Source organism: Emydura macquarii, unplaced genomic scaffold, assembly GCF_026122565.2.
Source record: "Emydura macquarii macquarii isolate MOO-44397 ecotype Brisbane River unplaced genomic scaffold, CSIRO-AGI_Emac_v2 contig_1230, whole genome shotgun sequence".
Taxonomy (NCBI): Eukaryota; Metazoa; Chordata; order Testudines; family Chelidae; genus Emydura; species Emydura macquarii.
Genome location: NW_027131367.1, coordinates 6,289,566 through 6,309,731, shown reverse-complemented (window position 1 = coordinate 6,309,731; position 20,166 = coordinate 6,289,566). Strand labels below are relative to the sequence as shown.

Below are 20,166 nucleotides of genomic sequence, written 5' to 3'. Positions count from 1 at the left end.
CTGAAGCACAAAGCTTGTTAAAAGCACTTTCTAAAGAGAGTACCACGTTCTGATTGTTTAATGTTCTGGTCAAAGTCTGTATTTTAAATGCAAACAGAGGAGCTTTCTAAAAACAAAGGCTAAATCAGTGGTTCTCAACCTTTCCAGACTTTCAGGAGGCTGATTTGTCTTTCAAACCCCAAGTTTCACCTCACTTGAACTACTTGCTTACAAAATCAGACATAAAAATACAAAAGTGTCACAGCACACAATTACTGAAAAATTACTTACTTTCTCATTTACCATATAGCTATCAAATAAACCAATTGGAATATCAATATTGTACCTACATGTCCATGTATAGTATACATAGCAGTATAAATGTCTGTATGAAATCTTAGTTTGTGCAGATTTCGCTACTGCTATTTATGTACTTGTTGTAAAACTAGGCAAATATCTAGATGAGTTGATGTACCTCCTAGAAGGCCTCTGAGTACCTCCAGGGATACACATGTCCCTGGTTGAGAACCAATGAGCTAAACTGTTTAAGAACTAACATCAATAAGAGTGTGTATAGATGCAGCCCAGCTCTTCACGACATCACACCCAAATGTACTCCAACATGTTACTGGTGCCAGACCTGGTGCTCCATCTGTCTACTTGTCCCACAACCGAAACCAGGCTACTCTGTATGTGTGGAATACTTTCCCCAAACAGGTGGGCAAAGCCACCACTAGCCGAGTGGTCAAATCCCTCCTTCCAAGATACCCATAACACCTCAGGGGGAAGGAATGAATCAAACTCAAATATTCTGTATTTCATTTACAGATAGTTGTTCAAAGTGTTCAGCCATGCAGTGCATGTACCTATCCCGGGGAGCCACGCAATCTTATTGCTGTAACCACTGTCCATCTTTCTTCTCACCATCCACCCCCAACACACAGTTGTGTGTCCCTTTGTTGTGTCTTGTATAAAATTAGACGAAGGGAGTTATGTCTGCGAGTGAGTACTGTGGGAGCAGAATCAGGTCCTTCTTCTGCATGATCCAAATGGACAAATTGCAGAAAGACAATCCTAGCTCCAGATTGTTTCTTTACACTGGAACCAGTCACAGAAAAGCTCGTGAGTGGCAGCCGTTCAAGACATTCCTCTCTACCAATCCTTTTCACAAGAGACTTCTCTCATTTTGGCCTCAAACTTCCTCGACGCTCAGGGAGTCAGGTTGGTGTTGAGGAGTTTTCTTAGATTAGAAATGCCAAACTGTGAAAGAGATTAGTGTTATTTTGGTTGCACTTGAAAAGTGACTACCAGATGGAGAGAGATTGCCTCAAGACAGAATTAGCTAAAACTTCTGAACCAGAAGAAATTTGAACCTGGTCATGAATCCCATGCTCCAGTCAAAGATGCTACTACAGCAGACGAGTATTTGGCCATTGATATGTGATCACTGTATTTTAAATAAGTTAGCCCCACTCCACACAAACATTGTAAGATGAGAATCTTAAAATGGTGGTTACATTGTGTTCCCACTCTGAGCTACTTTTAGGTCTTTGTAGGGCAAAAGATGGTTATTTCACAGGAAGGAAGAACTATATTGTCTAGTAGCAGTGATGTCTGGCTGGCACGGTCACCATATGCAGTAAGATGGTGTAACAGGACTGCTGCTTACTGGGCATCCGCTCCTGACCTGGGAAGGGGGTGGGGGGACTCTGCAGGCTCCCAATTTCTATTTTTTCATCTCTTCAGGCCTCTTAAGAACTCAAAGGCTCTCTGGTTAACACTACACCTGCCTGGCACTAGTTTAATACCAGAACCAGTTTACAACAACCCAGAGTCCCAAACTGGAGTTCATTCCAACACCACAAAAAGAGTCCATACTTTGTTCTGGCATTTTCTGTCATCCCCAGGGCTCATCTTCCATTCCAGTCTGAATCTCCCAACCACTCCTCCCCCCTGGGGCTCTGAAGTCCAGTCCCAAACAGAATCAGGGTTTCTTCCCTGGCCCCGAGTCACCACTCCCTGGGCTTTACGTTCCCAGCTCACTGGCATCATGGAACCTTCCTTTCCCCTCTTCTTTTGCAGCCAGTGTCCACCAGCATCACTGCAGCCATCTGAGCTTTCCCCCCCTTCTGCTTTTATAGGGAATTGCCAGATTCCCCTCAAGGTGGGCTTATTTCGTGATCCGGATTGGTCTAACCCTAGCCTCTCCAGCCCACCGGGCAAGCCTTCCTTTTACAGATGGATACCCTCTCCTGTGCAGAGTGAAGGCTGAGGGACAGATTTTCAGCCGGTGGCATAGTCACTGCAGAAAGGAGCTACGTCAATTTATGCCTGCTGAGGAACTGGCCGTGAAAGATTTGGAGGTGACTCTGTTGGTGCCTAGTTTCTTGAAAACAAAGTCAAGAAGACATGATCCAGGGAGACCAGTAGGCAGAGATGAGTGATCTTTGGAGCTGATCATTATCTGGGTTACTGGAATACATGCACACCTGGCAGGAGAGGATCATTTCAGCCTATATTTACCAGTAATCTTTTATCTTCTGTTTACCAGGATCAGAATAAACATGAAGAGTTAATATTTAATCAACCTTTTGTATCTGTCTTTAAGAGGAAAAACAGTTAGTGCAGGGTCATTTTGGAAGCCTGTGAACTAGCAGCAATGTATCCCACTGTGCTGTTCTTGTGTGCTGTTAGTCTAGCAGTTGGTGCTCTTGGAGAACATGGTAAGTATCTCTCTCTGCCTTTCGCATAGAAAATACTATTCTGTATTGTGAGTGGACAATGAGGATGGGTGCACCAGGTGGTGATAGGAGTTCTGTAGAATCTTTGGGTGTTTTCAACCAGTTGGAAAGGTCTGGCCAAACATTGCAAAATGTTGAAAACTTTTCTTGCAAACTATCCCCTCTCTGTCCTCCTTCTGTCTCTTCCTTCCTCACAACCAATAGGGTCTGCAAGAAAAGTATAAAAGAGAGAGCAGGGGAAATATAAACAAATGCCATGCATACCTAATTACTAGAGGGTCACACACTGTGCTGTGTCTGTAAGCTAAGCACATTGCACACCTGAGTGGCTCCTTACATTTCTCTGTTCCCTCACATCCGAGCTTCCTGGATGCCACCCTACCCTCTCCCTCTATCCCAGGGATTTCCTGCAACCTTCCCCTCCCCAACTCCTTCATGCCAGGGACTGGGTCTTCACAGCCTCCTCCTATTCCCATGCCAGGGTCTTCCATTCTTCCCACCACCTGCCAGGAGCTCTCTGTATCTCCCATGTCCCTCTCCCCAATACCATTGTCCCCTATTCTCCCCCTTCCTAGGATTTGGAGTATGCTCCGATTCCCCCCTTCCTTCCATACCCCTACCTTCCCCACCCTGGCCGGGGCTTTGTGTGGGCCCCCACTCCTCCCACTGCCACATGCCAGGGACTCTGTATGTTCCATCTGTTTTAATTTAGACAGAATAAAGTGCCTAAAGAGCTAAAGATGTTAACATATTCCAGTTACTGTCCAACACTTTTAGACAAGATTCAGGGTTTAGTATACAGCGACCTCAGCTTGCTTAGTACCATGGCAAACACACAGTTAAATATCTTTTTTCCTTTTCCTCACTAAAAAAAGTTAAAACTGTTAAAATATTTGAAATGTAAAGTATTAAATATGGCTTTCATTATAACGTCCCTTGTTCCCTCTCTCTTTAGCGAGAGAGAGTTTTTAGAAGGAATCCCCCCTTTCTCTGATAGTTTATTAGATGGTAATAATAGTCCCGTTGGGGGAAAAGAAAAATTAGGTGAGATGGGCTGGAGCTGTTATGGTTACTGTTGTTGTTAAAGCCCAAGTCCATTTCTGAGAGGACAAAACAAGACAAACACACAAAAGGAGGAGAGAAGAGAAAAGGTAAAAAATGAAGTGTCTGTCCATAGTGTTGTCTCCCACTTGCAACCTCGCTGCTGGAAAAACACAGGCACAGCACACGGTCTTGTGAGCCACTCTGAGCCCTGGCAAACTTGAAAAGCATTGAGCTGTCTGAGGCATTGCTTTTAAGTGTCTTTCTGATCAGCTAAGCTAGACTCATATTAGAAGGAAAAAGGTGAGAGATAGAAAAAAGAAATAAGGCGGGGAAGAAAAAGAACACAAGGATGTGTGTGTGTGTCAGAGAGAGAGAGAGAGAGAGAGACACACACACACACACACACACACACACACACGTCCCAGCTGGTGGTTGGGATTCAGCTGGTAGAGATGGAAATGTCATCTGGCTTCCTTTCTCTGGCCTGGTCAGGCTATCTTTCAGGATCAGGATGGAAAAATAAAAAGACCTGAGTTCCCAGGAGGTGATGGGGGTGGCAACCATGATGGTGAAACTCACTCCAGCAGCCATTTTTTCTCCCAAAAGTATTTTCTTTTTAAGACTCTTAGAAGGGACTGATGGGTGGAATAGTCCATCCTCTTGTTTTGTCCACCAATTAGGCTTAATATCAGATACACCGATTTTGGTTAATTGATTTCTTGTTCCACACTTTTCCTATTTCAAGGACCGTATTAAGATCATGCCTGGTAGTTATACTAGAAGGCCTTTTTGTTTGGACTAATTCAGTCTGTCTCTTTTTTGCATCTTTTCCCCTCAACATGTTATTTTAAGTTAGTGACATTTTATGAACTTTCACTCACCATTACAGCAAATATGTAGGCCCAACACCTCCCCCATACAATTGTAACCCATTTTCCTCCCATGGCAGAGGTTGTGTGCCCTCACGGTCACCTATTCTTCCTGCCCATGCCAGGGGTTTGTGTGTGCACCCACATTTCCTATTTCTTCTCGTTCTATCTGGGAGATAAATTATTCAGGGTGTCAGCATTTTTAAACTGTATTGGGTGGATTAGCAGAGCTGAGATGGGGGTGTTATGTTGGAAGGTGTCAATGACTGCCATCAAATGATTCTTTGATCTATGGACAGTTAGACAACAAGAGACATGTCTTTGAGTTAGGTGTAAAACCCCACTTCACTTAGCCAATTATAATAAAATTATGCTTGAGTTTTCTGAATCATGCACACAAAAGTCCTCTTCCCAGTACAGCTAAAACCTTTTATTGTAAAGTGCTTCCTTTCTTCCAGTTTGCCCCCAGCCACCTAATGTGCCATTTGCTGAAGTTGACATAGACAAGAGAGTATATGAGCGGGGTGAAGAAATTACATACAGCTGCGTTCCTGGTTATAGCCATCACAGCGGCTCAAGGAAGTATACTTGCCCGTGGTCTGGTAAATGGCCTCTCGCTACAATGAGATGTATACGTAAGTAAATCATACATACCATTCCTAGCTATTATATTCTGCTGCTGCTAGCTTCTGTCAAAACAATGCAGTCTTTTTTATGGTTCTTGTGATATATCTAGCTCTGAAACTCTTATGACTCTATTCTCAGTGTTCTCTGCCTTTACATTTTAAGATCTCTACCCAAGTGCATAGTCAGCAGCCATTTTATGAGTTGGTTCTGCCTTGTTATGGTCACTCACCAGTGCTCTGGTACCTCTTCCTGTTCACTCCGGGGATTAGCACTCAAGATCAACCCCCCTTCTGCGGTTTCCACGCCATTGCTCTGTATCTCACTCTGGTCTGCAGTCCCTCTCTTGCTCCCAAAACACACAGTCTTCTTCATGGCTTAGGCCTCCAGCTAAGGTCACTCAGTGTTCTCCCCTCTGGAGTATATTCAAGTCTTTTATATAGACTCAGTGGCTGGTAGGGGAACACAGGACTACCCTCTACTCTGGGTTCCAGTCCAGGGACCTTCCACCCAGCAGCTCTGGTCTCACTGCTCCTTCACTGGACTGCTTCCTATGACTCTGGTTCCTCTTCTCTCTCTCTGATTCTACCAGCTCTAAACCTACCTCCCAGAGAGGTGACTGCACAGGTCTCATAGCCATTAAACACTCACACTCCCCCTCACACTTCCCAAGGGGTCACACTCACACTCACACTTCACACTCCTGGCTTTATAGGCCCCATCTGTTCCTGCACAGCTGAGACTGCTTGCAATTAGTTCCTTGCTCCTTGGCTCTCCCTCCAGGTGCAGCCTGTGGAGTTAATAGGCCTGCCTGGCCACCTTAACCCCTTCAGGCCTGTGGGGGGTGCACCCTATCACAAGCCCATTAGGGAGGAGTTGCAGTTTACTCTCTCAGCTTTACTTTTAATTTTGTTTGTTGTTGTTGTTGATTCCCTTAAGCCAAAATAAAAGATGTTTAGATTGAAATGATATAGGGTTACTCTTAATACATTGAAAAAGGTAACAATTCACAATGTTTATAACCAGAATTGTAACTCAGCTGTTTCCTCTTTAAAATTGGATGGTCCATTTATTGTATTGTTTAAGTGTGTGAGTAAAATAGTGTTCATAATTTTGACTTTAATAGGCAGCTACAGAATTCCAGTTACAAAATTCCATTTAATTAAATGGAAGCAGGATCAGATCCAAACACCTTTCATCTTTATTGACTTAAATCAGAGATAAGTCATTTATATCACATGCTTTGCATAGACCTTAATCATCAAAGCTAATTTAATCACTAAGAACTCTGAAATGCTTAAGTGTATTTTGATTTCAAATATAAAATTTATAAAGAAAACTTGTACAAAGAAGTGGAGAAACATGAATGTCATGAGTAATTAAATGATCTAAATACTGTGTCTGCTTTATTTTATATATATATATTCTCTTATCTTTAAACAACAGCAAAGAAATGTCCCTATCCTGGATCCTTGAACAATGGAAAAGTTCATTTTACAGATTTGAGCTATCAGAGTTTGATAAGCTTTTCATGTGAACCAGGGTAAGTTCTCACATCATCATGCTACTAAAAAAAATAACAAATTACAATATTAAACTGTAGCATCCTACAATATTCATCAAGATAGTAAGGTAATAAACTAGATCCTCTGCTTTTATTAATTGAGAAAAACTACAGAAATAAAAATAATCCATTTAATATTTTATGATGGTGAACGTAAGAATTGCTATGCTGGATTAGACCAAGGATCCATATAGTTAGGTAGCCTGTCTATCATTGAAGCCACTACCAGAGATTTCAGAGGAACACCCATAGTGGACACTTAGTTATTTTATTATGGAATACGATACCATTTACAATAAATAGTAAATAAAATGAATTTACTTTTTAAGAACAAAACCAGGACATTGGTTGCATTTTAATATAAAACATTTCTATAAACAAGTGACTTGATTTTATTATCCTTAAACTCCCCAATACTGGTTCCCATAGACATCTATTTTCCAGCTTTCCTCTAGGCTCCACGCTTGGTTAAGAGAGGAGTAGTGTGGGGGAGAATAATTCAGTCTTGTAGGTTGTATAAGGTGATCAGGTTAAACCCAAGCAGCAAGTTTGAGGCAAAGGAAGATCAAAGCTGTGTGAAAAGTTATAAGGAAGCTACCAAGAAATGTGGTCCATGTTATTGAAAAAGCTCAGGCTCCAAAGCAGTCATCATCAGTTCCTTGGAGTGTCCACACTTCATCCTGACAATCAGAGCACCTACAAGGTCCCCTACTTCTGGAAAGAATAAATAACTCAATTTAAAATGCACAAATATAACAGAAATCCAGTGTACTGAAACTACAGCCTAGATTGAAAAATTAAAACAAGAAAATAGCGAGTCCCTGAGTAATAAGAAATCTGCAATAGCCTTAGAAAAGTGAAAAATCAATGAAAGGATTGAAAACAACAGCAGAAAAGTCTCAGAATGACTGATGCTTCCACCATGATATCACAAAACAATGTACATGATCACTCAGGGCACACCAGCTCCCACTGCATCTGTCCATGCACGTCAATGGATGTTGGATTGGATCATTAAGGACAAATCTTGGTCCTGTTAGAGTCAATGATGAAATTCCTATGGATTTCAATGGGATCAGGATTTGGCCCTTAGTAAAACTGGTGAAGAAAAAATTAGGGGGATGACAGCTACAGGGGAACACTGGGATCCCAGGAATTGGGTTGACAAAGAAATAGGACAGATAACAAAAGGACGGAAAGTTCAATATTCAGTCCACGTCAACAAAGTGTCTCCAGACAGCATCACTGAGAATGTGGGCAAGAAGATCATTTGGAAATGGCTGTCTCAGAGATGCTGGAGCTGCTAAACAACTGGTTTAAAAAATTCTGCATTTGTCAGAAGTGGTGTGGAGGACATGTCTCTCGGTTACCCTGTTAACCTTGACCATAGCTTAGTGAGGACTTAGAGAGAATGACTAACAGAAATGGAACCAATCCAAATGGCAAGGCTGATTTCTGCAAAAATGTATTCTTTGCCACCTTCTTCCCCCTTTGCAAGCCCCCTTTGTTCAGCATGAGATGAAGTCTGACATCAGAGCCAGCTCCATCTAGATTGTTATGCTAGTAGGTTCTTGGGGCTGAAAATATTGCTTCCATGTCTTTCCCTGCACAGTGAATGAAAACTTGAGGTTAACCTTAATTTGGTCCCCTTATGCAGCAGCACAATACACTTTTAATCAGGGATGGCTAGTTTGAAAAAGTGATCTGTCTTCCAGTTTTGCAAATTAGAATAAATTCAAAGGAATTGGCTAAGGAAAATACAGAGACAGATGTTTGCTAGCAGCATGTTGGCAGAACCAGTGATACATAATGTGGTGTTTCAGCCAGAGCTGCTCCCTTTTTTTGAAGGGCTGTTGGGTAACATTAAAACTGGGGGAAAAAAAATCACATGGGTGAAAAAAGTGTAGGTAGACAAAATTTAAAAGAAATATCCTACCAAAATATACTTAACCACCATTGCAATATGCAAATGAGCAGTCACGCATCAGGTAATCTGTTTATATGTGCAATTATGTGTTGTGGATGCTCACTCTCAAATTTTGTGGATTCAGCTAAGAGACCTGCTGAAGTAAACAGCATACAAAATAGGCTGTTCAGTGTGTGCTGCATTATTAACATGTCATCAGCACACTTTGTATCCAATGTTTTTATTATTGCATAGCATCATAGGGTGTACGTCAGAGGGCAGTTGGCCCTCTGAAAGGGTCAGGGACTCAGCGGACCACTCACAGGCTCTGGGAGGCAGTTAATTAGGCAGGGAAGCACTCTGGCATGATAAAAGTAAGCTATGCCTAGTGGTGGTTAGCTAGGAAAACAGAGGGTCCTGGGGAGAGGAACAGTTCCCAGAAAGTTGGAGAACACTCCTATGGAGAAGGATCCTCGGGGGAAGCTGGTGAGAGGGGTCACCAGCAAAGAAAACCAAGAAAAAATTTCCTTGGTGGGAGCATTTGTGACTGTGGATGCTGTCTCAGAGAAACCTGGCTCCGTTGAAAGTCTTCAATGGGCAACAGCAGAGGCCTGGGAAAAGAGGAATTATATGCTGTCCTGGGGAGGGTCAGCCTTTGTGGGAACCTTGACGCAATAGGAGAGACCTTCTTACAGCTAATGTAAAGAGGCCCCTAACTCTAGAAAAGGGATCTGGATCACAAAGCCCACACAAATAAGGAACCTTGGACATAACCAGTGTTGACAGATAAAGGCTGACTCAGCCTGCTAGAGATACAGACGGGAAGGCCTCTTTGTGTGATGTTCTGCCTTTGGGGTTGAATAAACTAGACCCCTGAAGGGATGCTGTTCAATATACAAGCTCTCTAGATTTATTAAAACCCTCACTTAGGGAAACTGAGGCAGAGACATAATGGCAGCGCTGCACCAAATTGTGAAGGGTGATTTGGGGTGAAGGCTCCCATTACAGTATGCTTGACATTTAAAAAAACACATGGAAATAAGAGATCCTTCCATGGACAGCTTGAAGTCTAAAAATATCAGAAGGAAGGGCAGGAGAAGAGTGTCAGAGGGGAGAAGAGTGTTGAACAGGTGACTAAGATCGATTTCTAAGTGAAAGAAGTGAGTTTTGGGGACAAACTTGGAGGAGGACAGGACAGTCGCTCTTTTACATGTAGGTGCAACATGAGAAAGGAATGAAGCCGAATGTGGAATGAAACATAAGAGCACAAAGCTGAGAGGATTCCGTAGACTCTAAGATATAAGAAGGTGGCATAGGAGGAAATAAAAACTAAAATGCAGGGAGGGTGGATGGAGCTCTGCATAACCCTGTGTATATATATATATACGCAAAATGTGCCCTCAGTGTCACCATAACACTAGTGCAGCATAAAGGTATCACTTCTTTGTAAGATATCCATCTAAGACGATAGATATAAAGATATCTGGACAATAGTCAGACAAACATATGACTCACCTCATTTGTTCATTCCACTGGAATTATTCATTAGCAAATATTTTTCACCTGTGACATTCACGGGTGAAGCACAGACTGGAATTCATTGCTAAGTGTAAATGGCTTCATTCAAGTTGCTCCTCTGAGAAACATAGCTGTCTTCCTTTATTGCTTGTTGCACTATGACAGGGGTGTCAAACTCATTTGCTCTGGCGGGCCAGATTTGAATTAAATGTACTTCAAATGGGCCATACAGACCATAAATCGAAATACTAGGCACAGCCATTTTTATGTAGTATTATAATTTATTTGCTAGATATCAGCTATATAAAAACTGCAGTAAATTCACTTCTACAACTACTACTATTTTACGACTAAAAGAATCGATCAATGATTAAGAATTATAGTACTGCGTGATGCTCCAAGACCACAGTCCCTCTCTTGCCTTTTGGAGCGCTGTGTCTCGTGCACACAGTGCTCCACGCGCTGCTACCAGAGTACACAGATCTCATGGCAGCGTGTGACGCCGTGACATCTCGCAGCGTTTTACTCTCTGGCGGCAGCATGGGACACTGCGACCTCTCGCGGACCAAAAAGGTTGGTGGGCCGTATCCGGCCCGTGGGCCGGATGTTTGACATTCCTGCACTATGACATTTGGTATAATAATGGGATTTGATTGATGGGCCTCATTTTGCTAATGATAATTTGGTGGTTTCCAGCTGTGTAATATAGAAATGACAGAAATAGGATGAGCATTTCATTAAAACTTAGTGTAAGTACTTTCAATACTACAATCATGGAAGTCTGGAGAATCAGCATTTAGAGGGAATGTATATGAGAATTAAACTGGGTTGCCTGGTGTCTACTGGTAGAGTTATGCACTATGCTATTTACCCTGGAGTATCTGATTTTGTACAAACAGAATCAATGTCACTGTCATATATAACTAAGCACTCCTCCCAAGAAACCATTATTAATGACCAATCAATATTCCTTGCTTGCATGAATACACAGTATTAATCAATTACATAATATGTCAAATACTATATATAGTTGAATGTGGAAGGCATTGGCTTCTCATATTGGTTTTCTCCTCTTGTGAAAACATGCCTTCTGGAAACTTGCAGTACTAGTATAGGGCCACATTTTGAAGGTTTTAATCAAATTTCCATTAAAGTCAATGGGAGTTTGAACTAGGGAAGGATTCCAGGATTTAGATTTAGGATTTATGGTGCAGTGCATGTCTGCTTGCTAGATCTCTTTTAGAGAAGTACTAGTCCCTCTTGTAAAGATTACTGCTATTCTGCTATGTATAAATGGTTTCAAAACTTGCCAGTAAATAGGTATCTTTCTTTGTAGGTACATTCTGTATGGAACAAACACTAGCCAGTGCATGGCAGATGGACAGTGGAGCAAAACAGTACCTGAATGCCAACGTATGTTTCTCAAATATTAAAGAAAATCTCTGGCCCTTATTCTTATTTACATTCACATTCTAGGCTTTTTAAGGTCCTGAAAGTGGGCATTAGTATATTTACACCCAAATCCAAGGCCTCTTAACAGTGCCAGAGCAGTAAATAAGAATCAGACCTTCTGTCTTTGACATGGAGAGAAATAATTGTGCGATTTTGTTGATGTATGAATTGTTAAAAGTGAAGTGTAGTTTAATAATCTGTTCAAAAGGCTGAGAATCAGGAACTCCTGAATTCTAATACTGGAGCAGAAATGATGCTGATTCCCAAAGGCTTAGGCAGGTCACTTATTCTAATTTTATAGAGCGGGAGACTGAAACAGAGAGGGCATTAGGGAAATCTTGCAACTCTGGGGTAGGTGTTGTTTTGCCATAATCTACCCTTCACAAACATACAATATGAGAAGTACAATATGCTATAATGTTCTATGTATTATTATATAGTCTTTTTACAGCAATCCATGAATTACAAACTTTGAGGCCACTGAGCCTTTTAATCTTATTTTGTTGTTTTGGCAAATATAGTTCTCTGTGAGGGTCTGCATAATTCCATCATGGGCATGGTGCTCTGTGTGATGTTTCTCCAAGAAGAAGTAACAACTAGATCAATGATACACAGAGTTGGGTGGTTCAGGAGCCAAATTAGTGATCAACATTACCCAAAAGAGCCACAGTAGCGTGAATTCATTGTTTCATTTACTATAGTAGTATATATTCATATTTAAACAGTATGAAAGGGAAAATATTTAGTTTATATTTATTTCTCACAGCCAAATGACTGACCAATTATTATTGTTTTATCAGTCACAATTGGTTAATAACATAGTAAACACGTCCTGATTGGCTAATAACTTAGATTTGTTAAAAGAAAATCACACAATGTTTTAATATCGTGTGCTGCAGAGAGCCACAGAAGACACATTAAAGAGACGCTTGTAGCTCACGAGCCTCAGTCAGAGTATTACTGAGCTAGATGTTTAACATGTGTGGAATAATTATGGTCTGCTTTTCCAGCTGTGACTTGTCCTCCTCCCTCTATTCCTGAACTTGGAGTTATTTCTTATCATAAGCTTTCACCTGGAAATGTGTCCGTCTTCCAAGACTTGATCAGGTTTGAATGCTTATCAACTTTTGCACTGTTTGGAAATGAAACGGCTACCTGCATGGCCAGTGGGAACTGGAGTGATATACCAGAATGCAAGTGTAAGTAAATACATTATCACTAATTTACTTTATTATTGCTATTATTATTATTATTTTAAAAGCTCTTTAGAATAATGTATATAAAATAGCATAAACAATATTTTTTTAAAATGAGCTATCTAAAAAGATACCAAGTTGTTAATTCGTACATTGGATATACTAGAAGTCACCCTATTCTGAAAGGCAGAATCATGAATGAAAGTAGAGTGCTGACAATGGCCTCAAGATGGCAGAGTTGAACAAAACTCTGTCCCAAGGTAACTTCAACCTGTGTTATAAGGTTATGCAAATCAAGAGCAACTCCACTAAAGTCAGTCATGTTCCACTGGTGTGAAATCAGAATCTGGCCCATAGTGTCATGAACATATTCCACAAACTAAGCAGTAGCAGTGAACTATTTCAGCAGTTTAAGAAATACAGGTCCAGATTCTCAGTTAGTAACTCCAGTTGGTAACTCCATTAGCATAACTCAATTGACTTCAAATTCCACCATTTTAGGATCTGACCCATAGATTATAATAATATATTTCTAAACAAAATAGTATTTGTTTCTTTCTAACATTTTCACTTTCTCTCGTGGTATATCTCTGTGAAAGAGACTAAACAGGAACAAAAGAAAGTTTCAAGATTTATCATGTTTTCCACACTATATTGTATGTCTTAAACTTCTACAACTGATGCAGCTTTGTTTTTTCTACAACAGTTGTACAATGTCCACATCCAACAGGGATAGAAAATGGATTCATAAATATTGCAGTTCGCAGAACCTATCATTATATGGAGACTGTTGATTATGGCTGCCATCATCCTTATGTGCTAGATGGACCAAGGGAATCAAGGTGTGAAAAAACAAGTAGCTGGTCCATCAAACCAACATGTAAAGGTATGAATATACATATTCTGTACTAAAAACCATCTACTGACCTATATTTTCCTAAAATTGTAGCTGTCCATCATGAGAGATGTCTTTGTAAGAGTCTCCCATGTCAAAGCAAAGCAGAAAATACAAACATTTAAAACTGAGGCCTGTAATAAACCATGAAATGATTACCTGGTTCAAAATCCAGCCTAGTGAAAGAGGATACACTTGAATTGACTTCAGTGATCATGCACCTACTTCCACTAGGTCTGAATTCTCCCTTTCCCTCATCTGGCTCATAACAATGAAAACTTTGTACTTTGGTCACTTTTGTCAGTGTTGCAATGTTGCTTAGGGGTGCTCTCCTCCTCCCCCTTTATTAAACAAATATTTCTATACTGGCAAAAACCTCAATGTAAAGGATATACTAGCAAAAGCACATTTTTGGCAGTGTAAGCTGTATCTGCACTAGGAGGGTTGCCAGTATAAATACACCAGCAAACCTTTTCTAGTGTAGACCTGGCCTCAGTTTTCCCATTTACTGTGATCAGAAATAACATTTTCTGTGATGATGTAACTTAATTTGTTTCCCATCAATATTTAGACTGGTTAACATTTTAAAAACATATTCACACTTTAAAATCATGAAAAGGGGTCAAAGATGCAGTTTACTTGGATGTTCCCAAGAAAACATACATCTGCAACTGACTTAATGGAAACCAGCCACTTGACCACATTCATCAACTACATGTATTCCTCTAAACCAGCATATTGGCAATAAGTCAGAGGATGGGCTTTTCAAAAGCACCTAAGTGTGCTCCAAAGTCACTTAGCCACTATTGAATATCTGACACAGGGTCTATATTCCAACTAGCTAGGCATGCGGACAGACTTGCATGGACCACATGGTGTTCTTCTACTGCCAAATGTTATTTATGTGTCTTCCTCAAGGACCTAGGCCATTCATTTTTTTAATAGAACTCTTATTATTCAGAAGTACCATTAACAGATTAATTGTTTTTCAGCACCATGTAAAATACCAGTTAAAAGAGCCACAGTGTTATACAATGGCCAGAAGATAAAGGTTCAGAATGACCTTAAGGAAGGAATACAGCATACTGAAACTATTTCCTTTTTCTGCAAGAATAAAGAGAAACAGTGTGGCTATCCTGTTCCCACGCAGTGTATAGATGGCCATCTCACAGTCCCTTCCTGTTTCAAAGGTATGAACCAAGTTAATTGCATAAGAGCTTCTAGCTTGGTTGAGTGGTAAAACTTTGATTATATAGGTGGTGTTTTCACTTAGCCCAAGCCATACTTAAGGGCTAAAGCATTTGGCTTGGAGAAGGGTAATGGAAGGATTCAGTGGGAGAAGTAGTCCCAGATATGGAGAGCATACACAGCAAGAGTCTTCTTCTCTTATATGTCAGAGCAGTGCTCTTGGCAGCTTTGTCCATAGCAGGTCTGGCTTGGGTTTGGGTGGGACAAAAAATGGACAGGGCCAGTGAATCTGTGACTTAATGAATTGACTGGTCAAAACTCTCCATGGAGGATTCCAGGAACCATCTTTATGGCTTTGAGACCCTGAAACATTGAATTCCTGGGGAAGAATGCCATCCGTTCAGTCACTTATGCTGGACCTATTTATTCAGGAATTGCATGGAACTGTGGGGAGGAGGGAGTATGGACCGGTAATCCAGCTTTGAATGTTTGACATCAGGATCACAAAGTGATTGATGGCTTCACTGCAGAATTGAGGCTACAGAAGCTGAGTTGCAAATGAAAAATCTTTCAAACAGAAGTAGCAGTCAGAATCTTTCAAACTAATTTCTTTATTAGTATTCAGGGAAATATGGCAGCTTGTTGTCAACAGGAAGTGCTTTGTGTTTACGTAACTCTTTTATTAAATTTGCCCACACAGAAAGCTTGATTTCATTTGAAAATGGGGGGGAGGGGAGAAGCACATAGTATGCTCAGTGTGGAAATGCCTGCTCTCATATTTTGCCTGGCTTGCATTAGCAGCAGATGATGGATGCAGCTGTTACTGAAATAGGTCCTCAAAAGGTATCTTTCTATGGCTCCTATGCAGTACTGCTAAAATTCACTACAGAGCATGGTGCATGAAGGGGTGGAACTTATTTCACTTATCATGTATTTTAAAGAATCTTACCTAGATTTGTAACTTCTTGTTTTTAACAGAAATTGGATCTTTTCAATCTTTCTGGAAAACGGATCCAGCAGACATGAGACCATGTGATGCCTGAGTGAATTCAAAACAACAGCATAGTACTGTTAACTATGTGTTTTATGAAAACAAAATCTTAAAGATGGAAAGGCTCTTTTAGGTCCCTGTCACTACAAGCAGCATTCTCTCAACTGCTCGCCTAACATTGTCATTGCCAGTTTATTTCACTGTCTAAGATAAAATGCTCTGATACAAATTCTCTCCGCATATACAACTGATGTGTTCCTTTGCTCACTTTCCTCTCCTCCTCACCTACATGCCCCTTTCAGACCACCCTAAGCAATTCCTCTCCTTTGGTGGTTACACCCTTCATGTATTTGTAATTTGTTCTCACATCCCTGGCCTCGCCTCAATGTAGTCATTTTTCAGTCAAACTATAGTGCATATTTACTTCTTTTAATATTACCTGGTCATTAGTCAAATCCTCTAGCTCTTCCCTGTTTATCATTTAAAGACAGTTTTAACTTTATCCACACAGTATTCTACCTTTCCTCAAAAAGTGCTTTAGAATGGTTATTGTGGCATTACTTTTCTTATTTTCTTGCGTCTTTTGAACTAAACTTGAAAAATTTAAGCACGAAAACAACAATCTCAAGTTACTTATTTTGAAGTCTCATTTCAAAGTAAACACATATAAAACAACCCCATCCTTTCTCCTCAGTACCAATGATCTGAAAATTATTTTATTGAACCAACTTTGGTTGATGAGAGGCAAGCTTTCGAGTTTACACAGAACAATTCCATAACGGTGGCAGAATTAGACACAAACCTTCCAGCCTTAGTTGCTGGAGCAAGTGAATCTTTAGCAAAGAAAATGGTCATGTGTAAACATATCAGTTCATACTATAAAAGTATACTTTGTTACATAAGGAGTTTATTTGGTTTCCAAAGGCCAATAAATATCTCACAACTTCTTTTCTTATTTTTATGGTCAGAATATATAATGCTAGTCTTGCTCTGTTGCACATAGCTCTGGTGTCTTAAAACTCCACCTGTCCTGTAGGAGACAAGAATACATTACAGGAACTCAGTGATATTCAGTAGCATGCACTGGTGAGGCTACATTTGGAATATTGTGTCCAGTTTGGGCCCCCCACTACAGAAAGGATGTGGACAAAGTGGAGAAAGTCCAGAGGAGGGCAACAAAAATTATTAGGGGGCTGGAGCACATGACACTGATTTATCTTATTGATTCTGTTTTATGCAATAGTTAATTTTTAACACTGCAACTAATTACACGTCTGCCTTAAAATAATCTTAAACAAGTTGAGTAAAAGTTATGAATTTCTGGTCTCTAAGCAAGTTTTTTAATAACTATATACTCCATCTTGTTTATGATGCAGTGAAGAGCAGTAACAAGATCAGTTGCTGGTTCTGGTGAAATCCATTGAACATTTAAAGTAGCTAAGCTGATGAAATGCTTGACTACATGGGATACCAGCCAGTATTAATTTATCTCTCAGATATGTACCAGCAAATAGGAAAAATTCAAACATACTTATAAAATGTAGTGTGTGTGTGTATATGAGTACCTTATGTATACATGAGCACCAAACCATGAGAACTCCTGGTTTGTGCAGAAGAAATGTCATTCTGTCTGTACTGATAAACCTTTAGGACTTTAATGGGAAAGGATGGTATTTTAAATTACAAATGGGATTGCCTTATGTAATTTAGGATGTGCACTAGAAATCAATGTTTAAATAACGTAAAGGATTTTGAGCTCATTTAAGGTCTGGGCCAGCTCCTATTAAGGCAACGTGAAAAACCACATTGGTGTAGTATCAAGTAGGTCCATGCAAATTTGACAGTGATATGCAGGGAGGGGGAAGCCAGTTCTTGTAACAATATTTATGAGCACTTTCCTCCTTATATATTTCTATTAAATTTTTTAATACAAACATTTCCTACACTATATAGATGCAGGTGGCAGCAAAGTATTTTAAGCAACTGGAAAACATCTTTTTGTGCACTACTGTTAATTACCTACACTAAATCTCAGTCTATAAAAGAAATAATATAGGGGATTATTAGTGGAATCAGAACTATAGCAATATTGAAGAGCAATTCTAACCACTTTTAGCAGGGAACAGAGGTATTTGTAACTGAGTAGGTGTACAGACCCATGCAAGTAAAGACCGTTTCTTCTATCCCTATTTCAAGTGGAAGACATCAGAATAATTTCTTATTGAGCTGTGAGAAGGAATTTATTAATGGTAACACGTGACTCAGAGCCTTTTACATAACATGGTACAGTCAGACTATGTCACTGCAAATAAGAGCTGAGTGTTCCTGCTCCAAATAAAGGCTATGCATACTACATAAGGAGACAATGAACCTCTTCTTGGGACTGACTTTGAAGAGTAACAAGAAATGTCTTATTTGTGTCTGTGAAAAAGAAACATCCAGCAACCTAATTACTGTAGAACTTTATAGGCCAGTAAAGTCTTATAAACCCAGCTAACATAATACCAGATCCATTTTAATGTCAAAAGATACATTACAGCCAACTTAAGGAACTTGAGTTAAAAAAAACTTTATACATCAGAACATGAATTTTTATAAGCTGTTACCATTCAATATTATACATCAGATACATTTTTATTGTGATCTGTGATTATATTGTTCCTGTCTCTATTGGGGCAGCTATATCATGAAATAACATTACAATTCTCAACCTTCCATAAGTATAACAGAGTCTTGATTCTAGAATCACAAGACAAAATATTCAAAATCATCTTAATTAGGCATCTGTGTCATTTGGCAAGCTTACATCTTATTTGAAAATGTGGCTTGAATGTCTGTGGACAAAACTTGGGCATCTGGGGTCTCAAGCTTTAGTACAGATGCTGACACAGTTTAATATCAACTTTTCTGCAGCTAAAATGTTGCAAAGTTGGAATACAGTTAGAGACACGTTTGGACTGGCATTTTATGCCATGATGAAACACTACTTGTTTTTTTTCTCTCAGTTTCTTTGTACTTCGCACAACAGCAGCACTCATTTGCCTCCTGAGTCATAATGATTTCTCTAAACACTGTTAAACGTTTCAGTTTTCTGAATTCTACTTACTCCTTCGGTGCTGGAATCCTGATTGTATCACCCGATTCCCTCCTTGCTCTCAAGATGGATATATTAGAGCAGTGGTTTTCAACCTTTTTTCATTTGCAGACCCCTAACAAATTTTGAATGGAGGTGCAGACTCCTTTGGAAATCTTAGACAGTCTGTGGACCCTCAGGGGTCCGCGGACCACAGGTTGAAAACCAATGTATTTGAGTATGTATAAGCATTGTCCTAAAGAGTTAATATTTATGATTTATTATCCATTCTCCTCAAGCAAGAAGAAAAATAATGTGATCTGATAAATATTTGAAGTGGTGAAATGTTTTGTTAATCACAACATTTCAGACATGAAAGGTTTGCACAGAAGACTTAAAAAAAAATTATTGCAACTAGAAGATGTTTCTAAGAAGCCTGGTATGAGTGAGTGAAGCCTGCCATTTTCTTTATAGACAACTGAAAGAATGCCTTAAGCTGTGCTTATGTTATTTGTGGCAACCTGCTGAGACTGTTACAAAGATAAGACAGCATAGTAAAATTAGATGAAAAACACACTGAACTGCATTTTATGTAAATGAACAGTTTTACAATTCAAATTGTGATTATGTTCTTTATTCACTTTGGGAATTTTTATGTATTCTACAACTGTACTTCTAGAATTATTTCCTCTGGAGAGCCAGCACACATCAACACATATCAACTAAGTTGTTCAGAACAATAACTTCTGCAGGAGACAGCTGTGGTAGTTGTATTAACATTTTTCTCTCTGGATAGAAGTTATGTAATTGTGAAATCACTGCACACTCTCCCCTAGAGAGATTCTTTTCCTTTCTGGTGCCTCCATCATGCAACCTTGTCAAGCAAAACCTGAACAGTGACTAGCAAAGTGGATCTGTTCTTAGGACATTACTTCCGGACAGGACTGGTAGCTTCATTACTGGTCCCGGTACCTTCATGAACCTTTTGAGTTCCCTCTGAAGGATGCACATCCACACGTTTACATTTACCCATCCCCACAACGATCCCTCAGACTATCAGCAGTCTGTATTTCAAAATGCTCAGTAGCAGGCATAATATGAATAGAACGTGGCCATATGTAGAAAG

The 20,166-nt window shown here is 39.9% G+C and overlaps 1 protein-coding gene and 1 long non-coding RNA gene across 2 annotated transcripts; one reads left to right on the top strand and one right to left on the bottom strand.

The window, feature by feature from the left end:
• Positions 1–1,759: 1,759 nt before the first annotated feature.
• Positions 1,760–5,884, bottom strand: LOC137152604 (uncharacterized). Its single transcript, XR_010919551.1, has 2 exons — positions 5,490–5,884; positions 1,760–2,927 (listed from the first exon to the last, which is right to left on the bottom strand). It is a non-coding gene; the product is annotated as an uncharacterized lncRNA (long non-coding RNA).
• On the top strand, positions 2,560–16,199 carry APOH (apolipoprotein H). The gene is made up of 8 exons (XM_067547327.1): positions 2,560–2,702; positions 5,092–5,268; positions 6,704–6,800; positions 11,582–11,658; positions 12,708–12,896; positions 13,600–13,779; positions 14,781–14,978; positions 15,955–16,199. Exons 1-8 carry the CDS (start codon positions 2,639–2,641, stop codon positions 16,017–16,019), a joined length of 1,047 nt encoding a protein of 348 aa, XP_067403428.1. The 5' UTR covers positions 2,560–2,638; the 3' UTR covers positions 16,020–16,199.
• Positions 16,200–20,166: the final 3,967 nt, after the last annotated feature.